The following is a 24,823-nucleotide window of genomic DNA, read 5'->3' on the forward strand; positions in this document are numbered from 1 at the left end:
CCATAGATCCTCCACACGAAGAAATCAGGGCAGAAGTGTTTGAGAGTGGACAAAAGAGACGGATTAAAACACCAGGTGTAAACAGGAATGTGTCTCCCTCGTTTACTTGTGATCCCATCGACCAAACGCATCTTGATATCTGATGTAAACAGGGCCTTGGAGTAGAAGAAGAAATAAAGGGATAGAGGAGGAAGACCAAGTGGCGGTGGAAGAAAGGAAGGAAGGGAATGGCATATTTTGTAGTGCACTGAGATTGGGTTTCACCTCAGCTGAAACAATAGCACCATTCACCCGCAGTGGGAGCTGAGATCATTCCCTCTCTCTGTGTGAGATTTAAACTACTGACCTACAGGAACATCCAGCTGTTACGGAGAACATCATCCATGTGACAAGATGACATGTTTGTCTCATCCCAGGACCTCTCTGTTCCACAAAAATCAAATGTCTAGAGAAAAGGGCTATCTGAGGCTAGATGTAGGAGCATCATGGGTCATTCCTGGAGGAATGTTGAACAGTGAACCCACAGTTTGCTTGGAAATATCAGGCATGTTTTAGTCTAGACATATAGTGGATAAGAATAAGTGTGCTGCTGTGAGTCCTAATTAGATTTTAAAGTTCTTTAGCCCAGTTTGTTTCCCTTGAGACTCAGTGCTTTGTTTGATAAACTGGGAGAATGTTCTGGGAGTTTGAATGCTTCATGTTCAGAGAAGCCGCCTGAGGTTGACAGTCAACACCTATTTAAACTTCCACAACTTCACATTACTTATTTTTGTTTTGTTTTTAAGCTAAATGTAATGGTATGTGTGGCCCTGCTGCTGGTTTTAAATGTTGAAAAGGATAGCAAACATTCACTGATTTGGTGTTTATACATTCACACAAGTTCTCCCCATAGATGTGGATAATTTGACACTGTGGTGCATTTTTAATGCTACAAAACGTACCACATTAGCAAAGAATTAATTGGAAATGAGTAGCAGCCGGATAGCAGGCTAACACCACAAACACTTTTAATCTGTAGTGTTTTCTTTTTGTTTGTCCTCCACCAAGAATCCATTAGTGCTCATGTGAAGAATAAGACATCTCTGGGTTCTCAGATGTTGACAAAAAATTGAAAAGTTGACTTTGAACCTCAAGGGACCACACTAGGCTATACGAGTAATATGGTGGGATCAATGGAGCTTCAATGAGGCTTTGAAATACCAGCCTCATGGAGAGATAATGATGGTGACTTTAGCTTTGATCTTCCTTGAGATGAACTGCATATTCATGAACGTAAAGAAGGACCACATTACATTTATTTACAATTTTTTTTTTTATAAATTATTTATTAATATAGTTTTTTTTTTTAGCCCTCTATCTGCCTGGTCTTATATCTTGTTGCCTCTATATGGGTTTCACATTTTTTAAAAACAGCATTTTGTGTCAATTAGGTACTTTTATTAAATTTTTTTGAGATTGTAGCAAAAATGACAGTGTTCTTACAACAGAGGTTACATATGAATACATTAATAAATAACAATTGACATTGACCACGATATAGATGTAATGAAGACCAAGTTCCAGTGACATATCTTCACAATCCCCTATGATGAAACTAAAAAGAGAAAAAGACATGATTGTTAGGAAATGATTGTTACAATTATTAAAGTTATAATTTATAGACATTTTAAGAAAGAAATAATTTACCTGTTGAGATTATGTTGACAGTCTGTGTATAGTTGTATAGCTGAGCTCCAGAATTTGACAGTTACAGATTTGAAAAACAAAAAGGCGGGAATAAAGAACCCTAAACCCTAAATATTTTAATTTCCTTACTTTATCATTTATTCAGGATCTTAGTACATCTTTGGAATGGAATGGAATTGATTGGGATGGAATAGAATAGAATAGAATAGAATAGAATAGAATAGAATAGAATAGAATAGAATAGAACTATTTATAAATTAGCATTAGATTAGCAATTTAGAAATTGTTTTGTGTATATAATTAGTTAGTAAGTAAGTATCTTTTGATTGCTGAATGGACATAAAACATTTTCAGTCACTTTGACCCAGATAGATGTTTAAAGATTTAAGGATTAAGGATTACTCTTTCTAATGTTTTTATGACAGCTTTCCTTATTTTCTGATGCTGTTTTTTTATTTATTTTTTTTATTGTTACATTGACATAGATTTTTCCTTGATCTGGCTTAAAACAATATGACATGTTCCATCATTTTAAATCATTTTGACCTAGAGGTCTCTCTTAGTTGTATCCATTTTGTGCACAAAATGTAATCTTTTTTATAATTATGTTTCTACTCCAAAATGTTGCAGAAACATTATCATATAATTTTGGCCGAGACTTTAGTGTATATTTCCTTTAGTCAATTCAAGTCAAGTTTATTTGTATAGCGCTTTTCACAATACAGATTGTATCAAAGCAGCTTCACAGTATTAAATTAAAATAATACAACAAAGTTTGTTTCAAGAGGAATTTATTGATTGATAAAATTAAATTAAATATCCCCAAAATATCCCCAACTGAGCAAGCCAAAGGCAACAGTGGCAAGGAACCGAAAAACTCCATCAGGTGACCTAATGGTGTCCTAAAACTCCATCAGGTGACCTAATGGAGAAAACAAACCTTGGGAGAACCCAGGCTCAGTCGGGGGCCAGTTCTCCTCTGGCATTTATGAGCTAGAGGCCGGATTGTAGTTTGATCTGTAGGATTATATGAATGCCTGGCTGAAGAGATGCGACTTTAATCTAGTTTTAAACTGGGAGAGCGAGTCTGAGCAACGAACAGCATCAGGAAGACTATTCCAGAGTTTTGGAGCCAAATGTGAAAATGCTCTCCCTCCTTTGGTGGTTCTGGATATCCTAGGTATGACCAAAAGCCTTGAATTTAGTGATCTTAAAGAGCGCAATGGATTATAGGGTGATAGAAGATCCATTAAATAGACTGGAGCTAAGCCGTTTAGGGCTTTATAAGTCAGTAGCAATATCTTATAATTAATACTGAGCTTTATAGGTAACCAATGCAGTGATGATAAAATCTGTGTTATATGATCATATTTTCTTGATCTCGTAAGAACTCTAGCGGTGGCATTTTGGACTAACTTTAGTGTATACAACTCAAACTCTGTTTCATGGGTCAAGGTGACTCAGACTGATGGAGCAGGTCACATACTCTACAGTGTGAATAACAATATAAAAACAATATTGTCTAAATGAAGAGCTAAGCTTTTGTCTGTCATTTCAAGGGCTTGAATAAAATCTGAAACGCAATTAAATCTAAAATGTTTCAACAAAGCAAAAAGCTAAAAATAAACATATACTCCCATACACAAGTCACGTTTAAACTCAAGCAACAACACTTTCTCAGTGGCTGGCTAAAAGCCTTCAGCAAATTACAGAAAGGCAATCATAACAGTACCCTGGGAGGCCATTGTGGCTTTGACACGTGACAGCGGTTTAACTGGTCTCCGCTCTGCTGTTTGGTTCCCACACTCTGGTAAAGTGGACTGGTCAGTGTCAGTTCAGCTGTAATGGCTTTCCAGTTTTCATCCACTCGTCTATGAAGAGCATTGAAAGATGTTTATGCCTTTCATACTCTCCCTGTTTGCTTAGTGTTTGTACTGTCTTTAAGTAATGCTGTTGTGTGGTCTGCCATATTTTCAGAGGTGCTCCTACACTTCTAATGGGTGTGCCTGATAAAAATGGGTCTTTGGTATGAATGCTAAAAGCAAAGAGGTTTAAGAGGTCACCACGGCTGTGGGAAAAACGGGAGGCAGGAGTCTCTCTGTTTTTATGCTGTTATGGAAATTAAGCTCAGTTTAGCTTTTTTTTCTTGAAAATGCAAAAGTTATTGCAAGTTCTCATTCCATTTTGTCTGAGCAAGCTCCTTCAATCTTGAGTAATAAACCTGAATATATTTTGAATCACTTTACCTTTTTGTGTAAAAGTGTGTTTACTGTGCACATGTATTATACTTCAAATCTTATGTATGTATATATATATATATATATATATATATATAAAATAAATATACTTGCAGATTTACATATATTAATTAAATGCTATTTTAAAGGCTCCTAATTTTGTTTTGGAGGTCTCCTACAACAGGTTTACATGCATCAAAGCAAAGGTTTCTCATAATATACATTGCACATCACCACATTTTTCAATGATTCTCAAACGACTCATCTGAAGATTCAGTCTCTCTAAATCCCTCCTTTCCAGAAGCTACTCTGCTCTGATTGGTCAGACGGCCCAGTCTGTTGTGATTGGTCTACTGCTTACAGTCGGAAACGAAACGCCCACTACCATCACTGAACTTCAGCTCCGGAGACTTTCTAAATCCTCAGCGATTGTACACACTGTAAAGACAGTCACGGTGGCGTCGAATTTACCATTTCAATCCCGAGCGCGAGTCCGATGATGAAACATTAAATTATCTTTATACATATGCTCCATCCTTTATCTTAACTCAAAGTAATAAGAACGACAGACAATCTGCATTAATATACAATTTTAAGTAATAGTGGCTCACAGCTGCTTAGCAGAAGTATTTCAGCAAGACAGTGATAACGTGAGCTAGCCGGAAACTTACACAATATAAAAACACAAAACTACCTATTTTGAACACCCGGTAGAAAATATATACATCAATTATTATTCATACAGGTTCTGAGGAGCAAGCTGGAGTACTGACCCATCTTTCACGAGCAAGCGTTTTGCGAATCCCGCGTTGAACACCGAGATTTGAGACGCAGTCGTCAGTAAAATGGCGTGTTGTGGGCTGGTCAAGCTGTTTGCGGGCGGACAACGTACAACATAGGCGCGCATTATGCAAATGCATCTTAGTGACATAAAACCATTACGCAGTGGGATTCGAATTACAAACGACTCGTTTAGGCGGTTCAGAGTTGATTCTTTCTTTTGGGACACAACTTTATTCGTGCACTTTCAACTTTACAGCATGAAAGGGAATATTCGAAAAACAAAAATAGGGGCACTTGTACTTATGACTGTTTCTTAACACTTAAAAAGTGCATTTTGTGTGTTATTCACTCTAGTTATTCAATATTGCATTTAAAGTTAATATATTTTAAATGCACTAAATTGCAACTTCATCATAAAAAATGTGTATTTACAAATATTTAATGCATAAAAAAGTTTCAATAGAAAGGACAAGTATTTTTTAGTTTACCATAAATGCTTGCATTCGGCAGTACACCTTTTTTTAAAAGACAATGAAATAATTAGTACAGTAAATATATGTGATTATGAAATTACATAGAGATGTACTGTACTTAAGTCCTATTTCAGTGGGTCAAAAAAAGGGCACTAAAGTTCAGTTAACTGCATTTAATATCAATTTAATCGAATATATTTTCATTTAATTCAAATGAACATGTAATTAAAGGGGCATGGCATATTTTTTAAATTATTTGAATATGTCCCTTGAGGTTCATTTATAATGTTAATAAATTTGCACACAAAAAAACAAAACATATATATGAGGAAAAACAATTATTTTCACCCCTCATTCTGAGCCTCTGTCTGAAATGATCAATTTTTAAGGGGAGGCTCCTTTAAGGCTTGTCAGTAAACGCTGCACTGTTATGATTGGCTAACATCATTGCATAGAAAACGGTATCAATGCCCACTTGCTATTGCACACGAGTTTGTGCTAACAGTCATTTACAGTCAAAGAATCAAGCGTTTATAGAGTATGTAAAATACTGAGCTGAATCTGTATACTATATCCAGTGTAGACAGCGTCAGTGATTATAATGGGTTCTATCTGCTTTTGAAGTGACTCTCTCATCCAGTGTAGGCAAATGTCCGCCGATACGCAACTGAGCGCCAGTGGGTCTATGGTGTGATGTAGAACTGTTCGTCAAAGTCTTAATCTGGAGGCAGTCATATGCAAATATATTTGCCCGTGTGACGTCACAGATCCCGCAATATCAAAACAAGTCATTTTTGGAGCTTAATTAAATAAATGATTTGTTTATAATGAGGAGGACGTTTAAAGCTATGAAATTTACAATAACGGTACAATTAATGGTACAAAGACCTATTAAAAGATCAAGGCAAATTTGATTTCTTATAATAATATTCTTTTAAAGTATATTGTCTGTAATAAAAGTATGCTAAAGTGTACTTCGTTTTCACAAAGGTAGATATTTTTTGATGGAAAAATAAGGAGCGTGTCCCTGTTTCCCAGAGCTCTGCTGACCGTCTGACAGTCAGATAAAAAAAACCAAAAAATAAAAAAACATTTGATTTGGGATTTGAATGTAAGCACAGCGAGCATGACTCTTATAAAGTGTGTCAGGGCTGGTTATTTTTTCTTTGATCATTTTATGTGCACTAGGAATACGAAACCCTTTTGGCCGTGTTATGAGGTAAATCTAGATGTTACTGTAGTTACCATGAAGTTCAAAAAGAAACAATGAGACAATATGAAAGCGATCAGACCAATCTGACATTGGATAAACTGTAATCTGGCACAGGATATCCATAAATTACCAGGTTTAACCCATATACGTGCTGTATCCGTCTAAATAATGAACAAAAGTCAGAAAGGCATATGTTTATGGTGGCTGCTTTTCAAAGCCTCCACCCACTGTCTCCAAACGGTAACATATCGTGTTATAGAAATACATTAAAAAAAGTCTCATTCCAGGGAAGAACTCCATCACCTTTCCTTCTCCTTCTTTTTCTCCTTCGAGAGAGTGAGAAGCAAAGGTATGCGTGGCTTGAACAAGAGCCAGAAACGGATCTATTGTTATTCCATGAGCAGGTTCTGATGGTCATAAGCGTTTCTGGATCTGCCGTCTTTTGGGAATTGCAGACACATGCGCTTTCTCCATCAGAACCTGTAAGGGAGGACAGTGGAAGAGAGGTCACAAAGAAGGATATCTTCTCAGTCTCTGTCTCTTACTCGCTTTCTCTCTCTTCTGGGCTGTAGATAAGGAGGGGTTAACTGCTGTAGACACACAAAGCCTGCTGATCTGAAAGCCAGACATAGATTTAGAGAAGAAGAAGAAAATGAGAGTGTGTGTGTGTATGAGAGAGAGAGAGAGAGGGACAGCAAACACATAAATGAAACAATATTGCTTTGGTCATTTTTAAAACATGAGGTTTAAAACCTCCAGATGAATAATAATGTTTGTGGGGCGTGTGTGCATGTATAGGTTTGGCTGCATTTTTAAAAAAGTATTACACTTTTTGGCCATATTTCTTTAAAATATGACTGACTTGTAAGGACATTTGAAGTGGTCCTAATTATTTGAAACATTTATAAATTGGCTACAGTAAAAACGTTGTCAAATATTATTACAATTTGAAATAACTGTTTTCTATTTAATATATTTTTTATTTCTGTGATGGCGAAGTTGAAGTGTCACATGATCCTTCAGAAATCATTCTAATATGATGATTTGCTGCTCAAGAAACATTTCTCATTATCTTTTTTGAAAACTGTTGTGCTGGTCGATATAATGCATCCTTGCTGAATACCTTTATTAATTTTTCAAAAAGAAAAAAAAAATAGGTTACACTTTAGTAAAATTAATTAACAACATGTACTTACTATAGGGATAGGGTGAGGTTAGTTGCATGTAATTATACATAATGTACTGTTGTTGTTGTTGTTGTTATTACATATGTTACATGTAACATATGTAACAAGGACGCTGTAAAATAAAGTTTAACAAAAAAATCTTACCGACCCCAATCTTTTGAACAGTAGTGTACTGTATGTTGAGCTTTTGTATCATAGCATTTGTCTCCATGCATCCAAATAGTTTCATTGTCCACTTCGCCTCAAACACAAACTACTGCACAGCACAGATTCAATGCTTTCTGTTCAGTGAATGAAACTGCATTCTGTATGAATTACATGTTCCACCAGCCGGCTGTGCCCCAGAAAATGAATTCATCCAGCGCCTAAAGTCCAAATCAGAAACCTGCTCAATTTTGCATTATGGAACTCTGTGAGTAAGTGGAAATGTCGGTCTGTGGCGAAAGGTCTGCAGGAAAGAGAAAAAGCTTAATTCTCTGATCTCTTTTTGACGTGCTCCTCATTCTTTCAAGTTCTCTCTCTCTCTCTCTTCTTAGTGTCTGATATTTATTTTATAGTCCCTCTCTTCTATCTGGCTCTTAAAAGCTCTTTCAGGAGCAGAAAATCTCCTGTGTCCAGCTTTTTTAAGTTATTTGCTTAAGCTGGAAATCCAGCGCTTTGAAATGCTGTTTAAATTTATTCCATTTCTCTCCATGAATGAAGTACTTAAAAACATAAATTATAGCCCTTTATATATGTGGCCTTATGTACCAGATCCCACGTATATTTATTGTTTTATCTGATATATTGAGTGAATGATGAATGTTTAAGTACATTTAGGGTGACAGTCTCTTAACCAAAATATGCAAAACACGTCAGCAGGACACTTAGAATTTGCTACACTGAACAGACCATATACAGTAAGTTCATGTTCTGCTGAGTGATTGTGTGTGTGTGGAGGGTGGAGGGGGGAGGGGGGAGGGGGGGGGGGGGGTGCGGGGTGTGTTGTGAGGTCCCATGAGGAAACAAGCTTATGAGCTTTTACAGACTTTTTTTGAAAATGCAGAACATTTCTGTGATGGGTTGGGTTAGTGTAAGGGCCCAGGATAGAATATACAGTTTGTACAGTATAAAAATTATTTCATCTATGGAGAGTCGCCACAAAGATAGTGAACCAGACGTGCGTGTGTAAAGTGTAATGTGCCTTGAATAAGCTGAAGCTGAATAATCGATGTGTGTTGTGAAGCCTGAAGGGTTTTGAAGAGGTTGTTGAAGGATTTGCAATCTTAGCGTTTTCTGAAGGGATTAATCAAGAGTGAGAGAGAGAGCAAGACAGAGATATAGATAGTTTTGAAAATATGCTTTGGCATGGTTCCACATTATAGAAATAGTTTGCATCCTGCTTTGAATTAAGATTCAGAGTTTTGGCTGTGCTCTCGAATGCAGCGATGGAAACCCCCTCTCTGGGATTAATGGCCTAAGTGTTTGTGCAATCACATATAGCAAGTCGTTAGTGAGGGTCGTTGCTATTAGCTTCATTAAAAGTAATGATGTATAGAAATGATGGCATGGGAAAATCCATTTTCCCACTCTCTTGGTGACTAAACACTGACCTCAAGAACAGAAATGCACGAGAAACCCATTTAAGAGCATTTAGAGTAGCTGAGTAAATTATATAAAAATGGCGTTGATTAAAATGTTTTAGGAGTTTAAAACTCTTCTCTTCTTTACAGCTGTATGTCATTTTTTTATGATTTTAATGATAATGATTTATTTTAATTCTGCTATTTTGTTTTTGTCATTTCTTCTTTCACTTAGTAAATAGATGTTTACTAATCAGAAAAACATGAAAGGAATCTGGAACAAGATTAAATGTAAAGGGCCCTATTTTAACGATCTAGCAGGGCTCCAGACTAACCTTTCCACTGGTTGCACTGGTGCTACCAACTTTCTCAGTTGGTCGCACCAGCATATGATTTGGTTGCACTTTTTTTTTTTTTTATACATGCCATGGGATTAATCAATGCATGCTGATGAATAGTGGTCTTAATCTGCATACCTTAGTTTTGCACTGATGTAAAAAGACTGACAGTGACACAAGACCTCATGTTAGCTAAATGTTTTAATCTTTTAACTCTCAAAAAAAACTATTAAAAAAACATGTATGCTCTTTAATGTTTGATTATAATTTTACTGTCTTCACATAGGGATGGGAATTGATAAGATCAATAATAATGCCACTGACGATTCTGATGATCGATCCGATTCTTTAACGATTTCTCTTATCGATTCTTGATAGCACTGTGTGGAAAAATGTAGTCATATGCTTTTCAAAAAAACAAGTGGTTTTATTTTGTATTATTTTGTATTTTTTTACTTTTTATGTAATAAATAGAACCTTATTGTAAAGTGTTACTGATTAGTTATACACCGATTCAGACGTCTCCTGAGTTCACTGTTGGAAAGATCAGTTGTTTTAACCATTCATTAAAATTAATCGGTTCAAAGGAGTCATTATTAGTTCGCGAATTGGACGTGTCATGCGCGTTATGATTATCCCAGCAGTTCGGACATGGACATCCAAGATTTGTGTCAATACAGAAAACATTTTATCACTGGATAGTTTTTTTCGTTTAATTAAAGTGTTGTTTTATGTCAGCTGAATGTCCGGAACGCTTTTCAGAGAAGATAAGGAAACTTATTTAGCACAATTCACACCCAGCGGTAATTCAGAAAAAAAAATCTCCGAATGCTCCACATGAAACTTTAGTCTTCCGACCTTTTACCACCGTATCGATTTATTTTGATTAATATGTGCGAGGGAGAGAGAGCAAGACAGCGCTTAGTTTGGAGACGGTGAGGTCTTGTTTACACTTTCGCCTGGCTCCGAAGAGAGAGAGTGCGTGCGCGACCGGCTCTCTCTCTCTCTCTCTCTCTCTCTCTCTCTCTCTCTCTCTCTCTCTCATCGTTCTTTCAGTTAAACATGCGCCCTGTCACGCGCAGCAGTTTATCTACATTACTCACCGATCAAATAAGACTTTGGCTGGACAGAAATTCACTTTGGCGGGCGCTAAAACAAGTTCAATGCAGGAAAATTCATGCGTGAATTTAACGACCATGCACTCGCACAAATGCGACCACATAAAATTTTAACTTGCACATTCTCAAAAAATGGTCGCATATGCGACCATTTTGGTCGCAGTCTGGAACCCTGTCTAAGCACATGGTCTAAAGCGCAGGGCGCAAGTGCACTTAGTCCGCCACTTTTGCTAGTTTAACGACGGGAAAAATGGTGGTCTAAGAGGGTTGTTCCTATTCTCTTAATGAGTAATGGGTGTGTTTGGGTGTAACGTCCAATAAACTGGCAGATTCGCTATTTACATGGAGCAAGTTAAAGCGCGCAAGCAGACCATCTACGGGACAAGCCGGATTCTTTATGTTCACAATATTAATATTTCATATTGTAATCCTTTTATTTTTATTTGGCATATTTGTGTGCTGCTGTGCGTCCCTGTGTGTGTAATAAGCAGAGTGTACGTGTGTTGTGGACCCGCCTATAGGCACATATTACTATTGCGCTCTTTAAATAACTAAAAAAATATTGCTCCATTGACTTTAGACCAGGTTTCAGTTGGTCAATGACGCAGTCCATTTCAGTTGCCTCAAAATAGCAACGCGCCAACAACACACCTCTTTTTTTATACCAGCACGCCCATGGGCACGCAAATTGGCGCAAATGCAGGGCGTTAAAATGATAACTGCGTTGGGCTGAAACTAGCAAAAAACACTTGCGTCGCTCTTGGCGATGCATTGCGTCGGGTGTATGATAGGGCTCCAAAGGTTTCTCCTGACAACAGCAATAGCCCAAAATAAATCCGCACAATCTCATTTGTAATGATAGGTTCCACATTAAAGTATTGACAGCATCAACGAAAACTATCGCATTTTGTGTATTAACAACTTTAGAGAAGAACAAATGCCTATGAATACTTTTAGGTTCATAGAATATTGATATCATTGGTTTAATAGGTTGATTTTATTGCCATCATATTTATTTAACATATTTACCTAATTTAACATGATAGCTGTTTCATTCATTCTGATTTTCGTTTCAAAGATGTTTTGATGGATTCCATAACTTAAACGAGTAAAAAAAAAAAAAAAAATGGTATGTCTTTAATAGTCATCTATATTGTAACAAAAATTATTGTCACCAATTTTCTTTCTGAATATATTTCATTGTTGAAAAGTGGGTAGGTTTAGAGTAGGGGTGAGGTTAGGGGCTCAGATATCTGTATAATAGTAAAATATATAATTGTAATACAAATATAAAGTATTCATAAAGATTTTTACATTTCTCAAGCTGTGCATAAGTAAATACCTTTATGTTTTAGATGCAGTCAGTACATCCATATGGTATGTTTCAGTGTACTGTATTTCCAAATGTATGTGCAAACATTACATATGAATCCCTATGAATGCCAATGAGATCAGACTGAATGAACAGCACACAAACACAAAAATCCAAAATATGTTATGTATTATATAGCGTATGTATAATTTTCTTCTTATACAATTCAAAATAGCTTTCCAACCTGAATACCGCTCTTGACTCTTGAGTCAATACGGCCCTTATTTTACACAGTGGGACTTGTGGAGTAGAGGGGGTTGTTTTTAAGACTGCTTTCCTGGTCCGACCCTGAGGGGTGTATAGGGGAGGGTACACACAAACTCTGACATTTCACTCACCCCAGTGTTAATCAGACTTTCTCCTCACTCTCTTAACCGGGGCCAGACTTACTATGGCATCTTGCTTCAAAGCCACTCTGCTTCTTCGTGTGTGTTCTGTTAGAACTAGGGCTCATATAGACTCATAGTTGTTGTTTTTACTACGAACAAGAGCCTGTTTTGTGCCTTAACCTCTAAGGACTGGTTTCCCAGACAAAGGGTGTCCTGCTCTAGAGTTTACTTCTGTATGTAACAGTGTACAGGCATTTTGGACAAAGTAAAATTGTTTGGCGGAGATTATTATTCCAAGTGTGTTGTATTTGATGAGAATTCACTGTAAGACTTGAAAATGGCTTGAATAGTACATTAAGAAAAAAGGATTCAGGTGTCATAATCCCAATCTTAGATACAAGTTGATATCAATATGGAGGACAGTGTTTATATCTGTGCAAATCTGTTGTCTGTGTCTTTCTAGCATTCAGATCATCTGAATCGTCTGAATCAAAAGATCTCCAGACGCTGTAGTATTTAAACAGATGTAATGCACAGTGTCTGAACATGATATATGTGTGATCCATGCAGTGTCTGTATGCTTGTGTACAGTCAAGTAGTTCCTGACCCAGAAATGTATCTTTGGGATGACCGCTTCAGCTGAATTGGATTGGAGACTTATGGTTCAGGGAGAGTACTTTCCATAAGTGCTCTCAAAGACTGAATTATGAATTTTAAATATGTCAAACACTGCCGCTTAAGGCTATACATCCTGCACCAAGATCTTTGTTTCCAAACACAGCTGGGAATGTTGACCGGTAACATATATTACAATAATTTTCTCTTTTTTTTTTTGTGGAATACTGTTTTCAAGATAGACAAATAGAGTTTGTAGTGCTCTCTGCATGGGGCTTCCATTCGTATCAGTATCTCAGAACTAATAGCATTAAGGGTGTGTTCACACTTAGTTCAATTCTTTCGGTCCGGACCAAAAATGTTATGGAAAACATAGTATAAATTATGGTCGTATCTTGTGACATTGTGTCCTCTTTTTGGTTAATTTGTGACTTTGGTCCATGTTATGTTCATATTTCAGTCGAACCACACCAGAGTGTGTTTGGAAGCGGACTGAGACTCATCTTTTCAGCGTCTCAGACTGCTTCTTTAGTGGCACCAGGGTTCAGATGGCAGCGCTAACACTTATTCAAATGAACCGCACAAACAGAGCAATCGCACCAGAGTCCGTTTTAATCAAACCAAACCTACCACGTGTGAACACACCCTAAGTCTGCTTTTACTTTCCAGAGGTCCTAAACCAAGACGAACAATACTGACTCCAGCCAAGTTACAAACAGCATGAGAGCATAATAGCAAGCTTAATGCTTGAAGGCATGAATGTCTGTTACATATTTAACAGTTCATTATTCTCTTCTCGGTCCTAATCACAGCTCTAATTCATATAATTATCACATGCAAGAATTAGAGACTGTTTACAGAGCAGCTAGTGGGTGAACAGACTCAGTTCTGCATGATATGACGGGGAACAGCTCGAGACCTGAGAACAATATTAAGATATTGGGATCTTGAGGGCGGAAAAGAGCAAATGTGGTTTACAGGTGGTGCTGGGCGGACTGTTCCAGGAAAGAAATAAAGGCAAATAAATGAGAGAGAGAAAAATACCCTGAGGATCTTCTGTGCTGTCCTGCAGATTTGACCTTGCTTCACCTCAGTGTACCTGAGAAATGCTGAGTTGTGAGATCAAGGTTTTATTAATCAATACTGATGGTGAGATAAAAAGAAAATAGACTGATAGTAAATTTAGAGGATGCCAAAGAAAGTATAAGTCAAATAAATTGTTTAAAACACATGTGCCCCACTTCAGGTTGGTTTCATGTTAAAAAAAAATTCTCACTATAATCAGGACTTTCAAGGCTGTTGCGTTCTTGAAATCTTGTAACAAAAGCTTCTTGGAACTGTTTTCTTCCCTTGATTCTTGGATTTTAATTCATGTTTCATTTAGCTAAAGACTGGCTGGCTCTTACTAAGGTGTAGCTATTACACAGATCCAGGGTTGTATTTTTCACATTGAGTGTTTCCATGGTAATGATCGATATGTTCTTGTAGAACATTTGCAGTGTATGAACAGATCTGTCCAAGCTCTTAGGATTGTCACAAGTTTACTAACAGTGAATTTTGCATTGTAGATGTATCATTGTGCATGTGCACTGAAAAACAAATCCACAGATTACAGATCATTTAACCTTTTGAGACCTCTCCAAAAAGTTATGATGTGAAATATTCGCTTTTAATGATCACCACAACAGGAGACAAATTGCTTGGTTTACGATTGTCAAGTTTTATGAGTCCTTGTCCATAGTAATACACAATAAAATAAACACTAATGCACCACCAACTTCAGTGCATGAAGTAGTTATCTGATATTATCGGTTGTGTTGGACGTGTGCTTCATCTGTATTTCATTCACAAGAATGAATTTTTAATGATCTTTTAGAAATCTAGCCATTTCCTCCTCAGGCTGCTCCTGTGTAACCCCCCACAGAACTGTATCCCCATTACGACCATATGCAGACCTAGACCCACCTCAGTTTTCCCCCTTCTCTGTTTTCTTTACAAAACTAGATCTGCTTTTGTTCCTTACGATTGTGGATACTTTAACCTCTAGTATAACTAGGTCTGTTATCATTCCGGTGCACAGTGATTGTTGATGTTGCAGAGTTTGCACAGGCAGACCTGGCAGACTTCAGGTCATTTGAGTTTTTCTACGCTCAGTCAGGTATGAACAATACTTGTTTCATTCATCAAGGTTTCTGAAAACTGTACATTTGCACATTTACATTCATTGACGATTGCATATTTACGTTATATATATATAATTCACTTAACAATGCCCATTAGACATTTTGAAACAAAAATGAACACGCTTATTTTCAGTCCAACATAAAATATTTAGTTGCTATAATAATTTCTTGAATAATTCATTCATCTAATATTAGTACAATAAAGTTACATACTTTATTTGGATATTAACATTTGTCTTTATGTTTTGTCTTTCATTGTTTATAGGCCTGGTTTTAGAGAGGAGGGGGACATTTGGGGGAAAAAGAAAAAAAATGCTTAAGAGCACAATAGCTTTTACATGGCATGATAACACATTACCCACAGCACCACAGCTCCAGTAGAGCCAAGGAGAGACCCAGAAACAAAAACAATATGAAAAACTGGAAAGATCAGAGAAAAGCTGGAATAAGAAAGTCCTGAGAGATGCGAGTGGGACTGTTAGAGCAGACTTGCTCTTTGTTAAAAAAATCTCTAGTTTTTGTTTGCTTTTTATGTGGGTAAAATATAAGCATTACAGTTTGTTCTAACTTATCCTGCATTCAGAGTTTGGTGGGGGGTGGAGAGTCACATGGAGTTGCGGGGGGTGGTGCAGCAGGGGCAGAGTCCCAAACCATTTCCATACACGCTCTTATGAGAAACATACGTTACGTTCTGGTGAAAAAGCACAGAGACTGCTGCCCCCCCCCACCCCCCCACCCCCCAATCCCCCCAAAATACTCACACATTGGTCCTGCCTGTGCCAAAACCCATCTTTTTCGTCTCCCCCCTTTTCTTCAGTCACTCCTAGCCTTCTTTCATTTCTCCAACCCTCCCTCCATCTCTCTCTCCCTCCCTCCCTCCCTCCCTCTCTCTCTCTCTCTCTCTCTCTCTCTCTCTCTCTCTCTCCCTCTCTCTCTTTCTCATGCTGGAACGTCAAGGGTGAGATTGTAAGTTCTCAGCTTAGGCACAGATCTCCACTGGACAGGAGAGAGAAAGGAGGGCAGTGAGAGAGGAAATGAAAGAAGGGAAAAGTTTAATACAGGTACAAGTATAAGAAAAATGGGCATCTAGGGCACTGAAAAGTATTTTAGCATATTTAAAGCCACCTAAAAAAGGGAAAAAGAATACAAAGGAAAATAGAGTAGGTGTGAGGTATGGGCTGTCCGGTTCTGTGTGTTATTCTGCTGTCCTCACTACTTTGCCTCTACGGCGTGCAGACTCTGGACTTGAGAGAACGGGATGCGCTCTGCAGCGAGGATGGGTGCTATGTGCTCTACTTTCAGCGCAAGATCTTCCTGGACGCCTGGCGGAGCTGCAAGGAACTAGGTGGGAACCTGGCCACCATCAGGCATCCAAAGGAAGCAGAAATGGTGAAGGAGCTCTTCTCCAATGTGGAACTGAGACCACACCACAGAGGCAAGGCAAATATCTGGATTGGCCTTCAGAGACAACCCCGACAATGTTCTCCAACCCGGCCCCTGCGTGGCTTCTCGTGGATCACTGGAGATCAGGACACCCAGTACACAAACTGGCTAAAAGAGGATTCGGTTAGTACCTGCTCGTCCCCACGATGTGTGGGGATTCCCTACAGCACTGCAGCCAATGAGCAAGGGGATAATCTAAAATGGAAGGATGGACCTTGTTCGATTTCAGTGGATGGCTACCTGTGCAGGTATAACTTCCAAGGCATGTGTACAGCTATTGCTAGTGAGGGAGGTGGGAATACACTTTATAGTACCCATTTTAACCTGCTGAGTACCCTCTTAACGCATGTCCCATCTGGATCAGTGGCAACTGTACCATGTCCTACTATGGATGACCAGTCAGTTCTGTGCACATTAAAGGATGATGGAACTGTAGGCTGGAACAGGGATCCACCTTTTTGCTCTGATGTGACTAAGACAAGCTGGTGTGATAAGGACAATGGAGGTTGCCATCACTTCTGCATTGAGAGTGACTCACAAAACTACTGCGATTGCACTGAGGGTTTTCTCCTGGCTGAGGATGGGGTAAGCTGCTTTCCGTCTGACCCTTGCAATGGGTCTCCATGTGAGTTTGAGTGCTTGCCTGTAATGGGCGGCTACCGCTGTGCTTGTCCTGATGGCTACATGCTGGCACCCGATGAACGGGGCTGTGTAGATGTCAATGAATGCCTACAGAGTCCCTGCGAGCATATCTGTGTAAATGCACCTGGTACCTTCGAATGTCGCTGCCGGGATGGATACCGACAAGATGAAGAGGGTGCCTGTGAAGATGTGGATGAGTGTGTGGATGACCCGTGTGAACATGCTTGTGAAAACACAATGGGTTCCCATATTTGCCACTGCCATCTTGGTTTTGCCCCATTGCAAGAGGACCAGAGTCGCTGTCATGATGTTGACGAATGCCAAATTGAGGGAACATGCGAACGGATGTGTATTAATTATGAAGGAGGCTTTGAGTGCTACTGTGAAGAAGGTTATATTCTTCAACCTAACCAATATTCCTGCAGACTCATCGGGCAGGACCTGGAGACTTCCACAACCACTGTCTCCAACCCATTGATTACTCTTAACCCCATTTGGGAACCAGAGGATCCAGTCTACCCATGGCGCCCTCCATCTGAGTCTGATTGGGGAATACCTCTGAACTGGCAAACTGAGCTGCCCAATGTGGAGACTGTTCCGACAGACCTGATTTGGACAACTGAAGTGGAACCTGAAACAACTACACAGACTGAAAACTCCCCTGAGGTCATTAAAGTTGATGGTGACCATCATCCAGAACAACCGGTTCATAATGCCTTTTTTCCACCAACCATTCCGACGCCCACACCAGACTATTATGAGGATGAGAGCACAACAGTTCCCACAGACCACCCTTCCACCACAGCTTTAGGCGGGGCCTGGAATTGGCTCTGGATCAGCTCAACCCAAACAAAGCCTGAGACACAGGAAACTGCTAAGAACCCTTTACACTTCCATGAAGATTATGCGTCTTATTACCAAGACCATGATGATGATGACAGGGATGATTATGATTCAACCACCTTTGGTCTAGGGCAGCAAACTTCCACCCTGTTCCCAATGCAGTCACAAGGAATAGAGGTCATCCTTGATGATGACAACAACAGTGAGAAGAGCCAAGGAACCAGCTGGTTGCTAGTTGGATTGCTAGTGCCACTTTGCATCTTCATTGTGATGATGGTGGTCCTTGGCATTATCTATTGTACTCGCTACACAGTTAAACCACAGAACAAGAGCACAAGCGATTGCTATCACTGGATTGCCGGTGCTGGTGATAAAGCGGCTGCTGACATATCTGGTAGCGGAACTAAGTCCCATGTTTAAGCAAGTAGGACTGTGACTGGACAGTGTGAAAATGTAAATAAACTTGGTTTTGTAACTTCACAGTCATGGGAGTTCCAAGAGGAATTCGATGGATTGAGGATAAGCACCCCATCCCTTTGACATTTTTAATCCATAATTATTTGTGGATGTTTATCTGGACAGTTTGCTATGCGAGAAAAGGGAGGTGGGGGGCAAAGAGGAATGACTCTAAAACCACTAAGCCTCATTCTCTGCTGTCCCCTCCAAGAGGCAATAAAAATGGTTCTACTGTTGCTCACACTGATCTCTTGTTTTGCGAAACAGTTGCTTAACAGTCACATGGGAAATAAGAGAGCATGCTTAATAGATGAGAATACTTTCTTGAGTAATGTGGGTTATTTATTTTTAATTTGAAAGAACTTTCCATCCGAATAGCTGTGCTTGTGTCATTCAAGTGAGTCATGTCTTAAGAAATGTGTTCTGTAAAGAGCCATAACTGCAGTCCATTTTGACAATGTTAAGATTTTTATTCCCTGTGGTGATCCAGAACAAGAAAAGGCTTTCTATCATATGTGTTAAATGTTTTTGCCACAAAACTGTGCCTAACAAGAAAATGCTTTCCAGGCATTCTGTGTCTAATGACAGTAAACAGTCCTTTAGATCAGTGATTTTCAATCCTGGTCTTGGCGACCTGGATTGAAAACCACTGCTTTAGAGGTTAATCTTGTTATAATACCACATTATGTGAGTGAAGTTGGTCATACTTCACAAGCAGTTTAAAATGTTAGAACAAGGAGCCAGACAATGGTGTACCAATGACTTTTCTTTGATCAGTTTGTAGTGTAATGTTTTGATATGCAAAGTGAAAGTGAGGTATGGATAACCAACCAAATTTCTTACTTTAACAACTTTTTTTTTTTTTTTTTACTGTTTATTAAAGTGCTCAACAAGGCTTACATTTTGGTGTCTTTATTTTCTTGGGACATGCAATACCTGGCTTTTGATGTCATGGCTTATACATGCCTATAACATTATTCGACAATGTTGCTGTTTAATGTGTAGGCTTTTTTAGGGTTAGGAAAACTACATGATAAAGGTTTACACCGTTACATAAAAGTAACTATGCCTCTATCCTATTATTTTTTCTCTTGTTCCATGTGGATACTGAAGGGATTTTCAGTGACTGACAGTGGTACTATAAAGGTACAGAACCATACCAGCTGATTATCCAATCAGATAAATCTGGACAGACATCAGAGAGCTACTTACTGTCATGCTGTGTTGTGGATAATTGGCGTGTTCAGCCTTCAGCCTCACAGGAAAAGCACTCCGGTGTAATCGCTCGAAAACCGACAGTTTCCTACATGTTTTACTGTTGTGGTTACAGTTCTGTGTGAGATAACTTTAGATTCATCTTGGTCTAAAACTGAGTTCAGTAAGATTTTAAAGAAATGACAGCAAGGATGTATATTGTGAATTATAAGTGACAGTAAAGAGTTCAACATTGTTGTTTAAAAAATCTATTTCAAATAAATGCTGTTCTTTTGAACTTTCTATTCATCAAAGAAAAAAACTGTCATGGTTTCCACAAAAATATTAAGTAGCACAACTGGTTTCAACACTTATAATCAAAGAATTGTAATTCTTAAATTGTAATAGTATTTAAATAAATGCAGCCTTCTTTTTAATATTTTTTGACTAGTGTTCAGATGTTGTAAAGAATGAACAAAAAAAACCCATTGTGCCTAATATCTGATATAGCCTACGTAATTGTCTTTATGCAAAATAAGAGCTTAATTATATAATTATATTATTTCTTAGGAAATATCTAAAATTATTTATAGCCACATGCTATAGTAAATATTATATGCTTCCTTAAAGGCATTTAACTAATTCTTCAAATAATCCCTTTAAATACTGCAATCAAACTTCCACAATAATTACTAATGTCAGTTTAACAAATGCTCCCAGTAATGAGTTTTATTTCAAAGGCTTACTGATTGTTTCTGTTTGCTCCGTGCCCGCAGGCATTCTCACTTTCAGCCCAGTGATAAGCAGCTGGGGAAAGATTTCAGCAACAGACTCTTCAAAGGAACTTTTGAGTATTTCATGGCCATTCCACATTCCACAGATGCCTCTTTTAAATTCAGCAGTGCATTAGGAGGAGGAATGGACTGATTTCTGTTATGTATTCCAAAGTGTGTTCGGCATTACTGGCTTAGCTGTGTGTCTGTGTGTGTTTGATTGCATGCATAACCAGTCTCATGCTCTCCTGCCTTTCCTGATAAACAACCTGTCAGCTTTATTAATTAAGGAAGAATTATTATTGGAGCACCGTTCCTACATTCCACGCAACATATAGAATCCGAAGTCAATTTTATGCCTCGTTTCCAGCACCTATGGAGGATGATATGGCTCATTAAAAACACCAGTGTGTGTTTTTAAAACATCAGTCTGACATTCCATATCCCATCCGACATGGAATATTGGCAAATGTGTTTAGCATGCCTTAGTGTATTGGGATGGACGGAGAATACCAAAGTTTTATTTATTTTATTTTCTCAGTAGAGAAACCTAGCAAGCTTTGCTGCCTAAATTCCAGTATTACCATGAAATAACTTTTAATATGGTATTCTTTTGATGTTGAGGTGTCAACTTCATTCTGTTCATTATCATCATTCCAGTTCTTATTGGTTAATATGCAAATATTCAGTCCAGTTGTAGGACTTTCTGTAAACTTGCTGGCAATCTGAATGAATCACGTACAGGCGGGTCTCAGCTATGCTGTATATGTGGCCATAAATCTTCGCATGTACCCTTATGGACTCCCTTGGCTGCCTGCTGTACTGCTTGTCCTATGATCAGTCATGTATGAAAGTGCAATGTGTCAGAAATTTGAGGGGGCAAATTCCAAAAAGAAAGGAAGATCTGGGGAATCTAAGATGATATTCAGAGAAGGAAGGAGAGATGGGTGCTGGGAAATGTGTATTTTGCTCTTCTATTCCTGCTGTAATATGGAGCCAGGCTGAATATCTATGCATGACACCAAACTGGGCTTCTCGTATACTAGTTTCCAAACTTTGTTTTATAGCTTTTAGTAAATTATTCAGAATTCACATTTTGGCAGATACTTTCTTAACCGAAGGACTTTTAACATCATGCATTATGTATGTGAGTAAATGGAGCTAAAGGGACTGCAGGAATAAGATGAGATGCAAAAAAAAGAGAGAGATGTAGCTCTCTGTGAATGTGTATGATTTGTGCATTCATAATAGCATGAAATGTGAGATAAGACTTAAGTGATAAGACTAAACTGGAATACGGTTGATCTATGATGCTCTTTGGTGTTCAGGTATGTTTTATGTGTTGTAACAATAAAAGACAACTATAGGCCTATTGGACATGTCTGCAAGATCTACATATTTATTTATCAAAATGATTTGTATTTACAAGCAGGCATTATGACCACTGAGTGTATATTGAATGTCTGTCAGCAAATATCTGTTGGAATGTAAATGTGTGCGTATGTGTGTGTGCACTATCCATCACTGACTTCTAAAATTAAGTTAAAATTGCTCAATAGGGTGGAATTTTATGAGTCTACTTCCTAATCTGCTCTCAAGTGAATCTTTTCTAAATCTCCCAAAAAGGCAGACCATGTTTCTGGTGTAAAATACATTATTCATGTGCAGTTAAACTATATGAATATATTCCATGCCCCAAAACATTATCAGTCAGTTGTAGCTTGTCTGAAGGAAACATTGCATGCTTTTACAATTTTCCTTTCAGAATAAAGCAGATCAGACAAAATGCAGTCATGCCCTATTTTTCTAAAGCGCTTGGATTACTCGCCAAGATCATGAAATTCTTTTTGAGTAGCTTTGCTTTGATCCGACACAAGCATCACTTTCTCTTTCCAAGTCACTTCAGCGAGGACTGCCATTCTCAAAGCTTTTTGTTTTCAGGAAAGTAAACCGATACCCCCAATCCCACATTCTTTACTTCGGTTCTGTTCTGGTTTCTTAAAGTGCTAATAGCACGCCTCGTGATGCCTTGTGTTTATGGGACGGAGGGATTAAAGATCTACAATTAGAGATTTTTGAAGGTATGGTTCCTGCCATTCAAGCCAAGGTCTATCTGTTTTCACAAGCTGCTGAGCAGATGTGTAGATCATGGGGTTTCCCAAGCAGACGCCTTTGATCTGTCAATCAACCTTAAAATCAATTCATTTTCCATGGCACACTGTATCGCTGTGGCAGCAATTTCACAAACAAATAGAACATGACTGTATATTTTCCAATTTTGTGTGTGTATATAAAGCAGCAGCTACAGTATGTGCAGATGGTTTTAGTATTTTTGCTTCAGGATATGAATATCATTGTTGTTAAATATTAATACTATACAACCAACTATTCAGGCAGCAATCATTTTCCTATATTGCATTTTAAGACCGTGTTATCTTAATTGCATTGACATAATGTAGTTACAAAGTTTAGTGACTTGGAAATGCTCAGATTTTTTTCCTCTAAGCCTTAAAGGGGTACACTCTAAAAAATTATTATGTGGCTTAGTAAATATTACAGTAATATTTAACTTTATTAACTTAATAAAATAAAAGTTTACTTGATTGTTTGAGTTAAACATACAGATTCCAGTCCAGAACAACTCTCTTCTCAGCGTCGCCAGAATTGGTGCATTTCCTCTGTGAAATTCAGGTTTGTGTATGTTTTATTTTATCTATAAAATCATTACTGTGCTTTAAATCATTTTAATGCAAAACAACGTACAGAGGACATGTGTAATGTGACACCTAAACGAGAGTCACGCCTGATGTCTTTTCGCGCATAAAACACATGACTTTATTCCTGATGATAATGAATATAATTCATTTGGATGATAAAATGTCCTCAGAACTGTGCACTGTTTGTTTATTGGCAGGTTATGGAGTCAGTCGCTCGCAGTATCTTTCGGCTATGATGAGTGAAATGCAGGACGGCGGTATGAAGTTCGAAGTTCACCCGCAGAGCGCGAGTCCGTCTCCGGCACGAGAAACAGCGCTGATCCGGTGGAAATTGGATAACAGACCGGTTGATTACACGTTTCATTTCTACTTCTAAAAATGTTTGTTAAATGAGTTTAAATGTAGGCAATATTGTATACATGTTAAAACAGTGTAAAATATGCTGTATTGCTGGACTCATCGACAATAAAGGCCAATGTCATGTATACTGGTGGTTGAATGGAATACTATTTTACAAAGGTTTAGAGGAAATAAAAAAAGTTAATATTACTCATAAATAAAAACAGTTCATATTACTCATAAATATTGTTTTTTAAATGTTTAAATGTTAAAGTATTTCTACTCAATTTTATTTGTTAATGTACCAGATGCACTTACTCATATTTACTTAATTTTCTTTACTTGCATTTACCGGTACTCAAAATCATACAGTATATTTTATTGATTTCACAGCTTTCAAATTTACTCAATTTTTTTGAGTGTAAAAATGTTTCACCAAAAAAAGTAGTAAATCATAGTTAAATTTTTTAGAGTGTAGTTTACCAATTTTTTTTTAATTCTGTCATCATTATCTCACCCTCATGTTGTTTAATTCATTTTCACTCTATGGGTAAAAACAGTGGATGCGTTGTTTGAAATATCTTCTTTTGTGTTCCACAGAAGACAAAAAAAATGCAGGTTTGGAACAACATAAGGATGAGTAATATGAAAAAAATTGCATTTCTTATTGGACTTGCCCTTTAAGAACCATGGCAGTAGATTTTCTGATACAGTTGTTCGTAGAAACTCGAGTCTTGGATTCAAAGGCAGAAGGTAAAGTGACCAAATGACCCTCTCAAACACAGTAGAAATAGTGAGATCGTAAGATTGGCTGTTCTGCTCTTGTGTTTCTGTATATATTCTGGATCTGTCTGCCTGTCTAACATGACCTTAGACCAGACTTAATCCCTTAGCATAATGTAAAATCAATGAGTCTGAAAATAGAAAACAAGAGATTAGAAACTAGCCCGCATGTGTGATGATGCGAATGTGTTACTGTTTAAAAATAGCAATAAATATGTATTTAACATTCTGCACCATGATATGTTCTCCTATAAACCCCAGTCTTGGTGATTTGAGTTGCTTAGGAGCAAATTTGAGTGAATTCTAATGTAATCCTAGAATCTTCTCTTTGTGCATGAGACCCAGGGGATCCTCTTCTATCCTGCCGTCATCAATCCATATAGCCATTGCTTTGCCAGATATCTGATTACATGCTAGTCTGGGGGCTTTTTGAACGGTTTGATCTAGTTTATTAAATGTGTATTAAGATTTTTTGGTAACACTTTATTTTGATGGTTTAGACATTCTGTTGACTATAAGTAACTTTGCTGCTACATG

General features: G+C 37.9%; 1 protein-coding gene across 1 annotated transcript; it reads left to right on the top strand.

Moving 5' to 3' along the window:
* Window positions 1–16,046: 16,046 nt before the first annotated feature.
* On the top strand, window positions 16,047–19,379 carry cd248a (CD248 molecule, endosialin a). The gene has a single exon (XM_082162291.1). It carries the CDS (start codon window positions 16,270–16,272, stop codon window positions 18,442–18,444), a length of 2,175 nt encoding a protein of 724 aa, XP_082018417.1. The 5' UTR covers window positions 16,047–16,269; the 3' UTR covers window positions 18,445–19,379.
* Window positions 19,380–24,823: the final 5,444 nt, after the last annotated feature.

This window comes from Leuciscus leuciscus (assembly GCF_965113295.1).
Source record: "Leuciscus leuciscus genome assembly, chromosome: 2".
NCBI classification, from domain to species: Eukaryota; Metazoa; Chordata; class Actinopteri; order Cypriniformes; family Leuciscidae; genus Leuciscus; species Leuciscus leuciscus.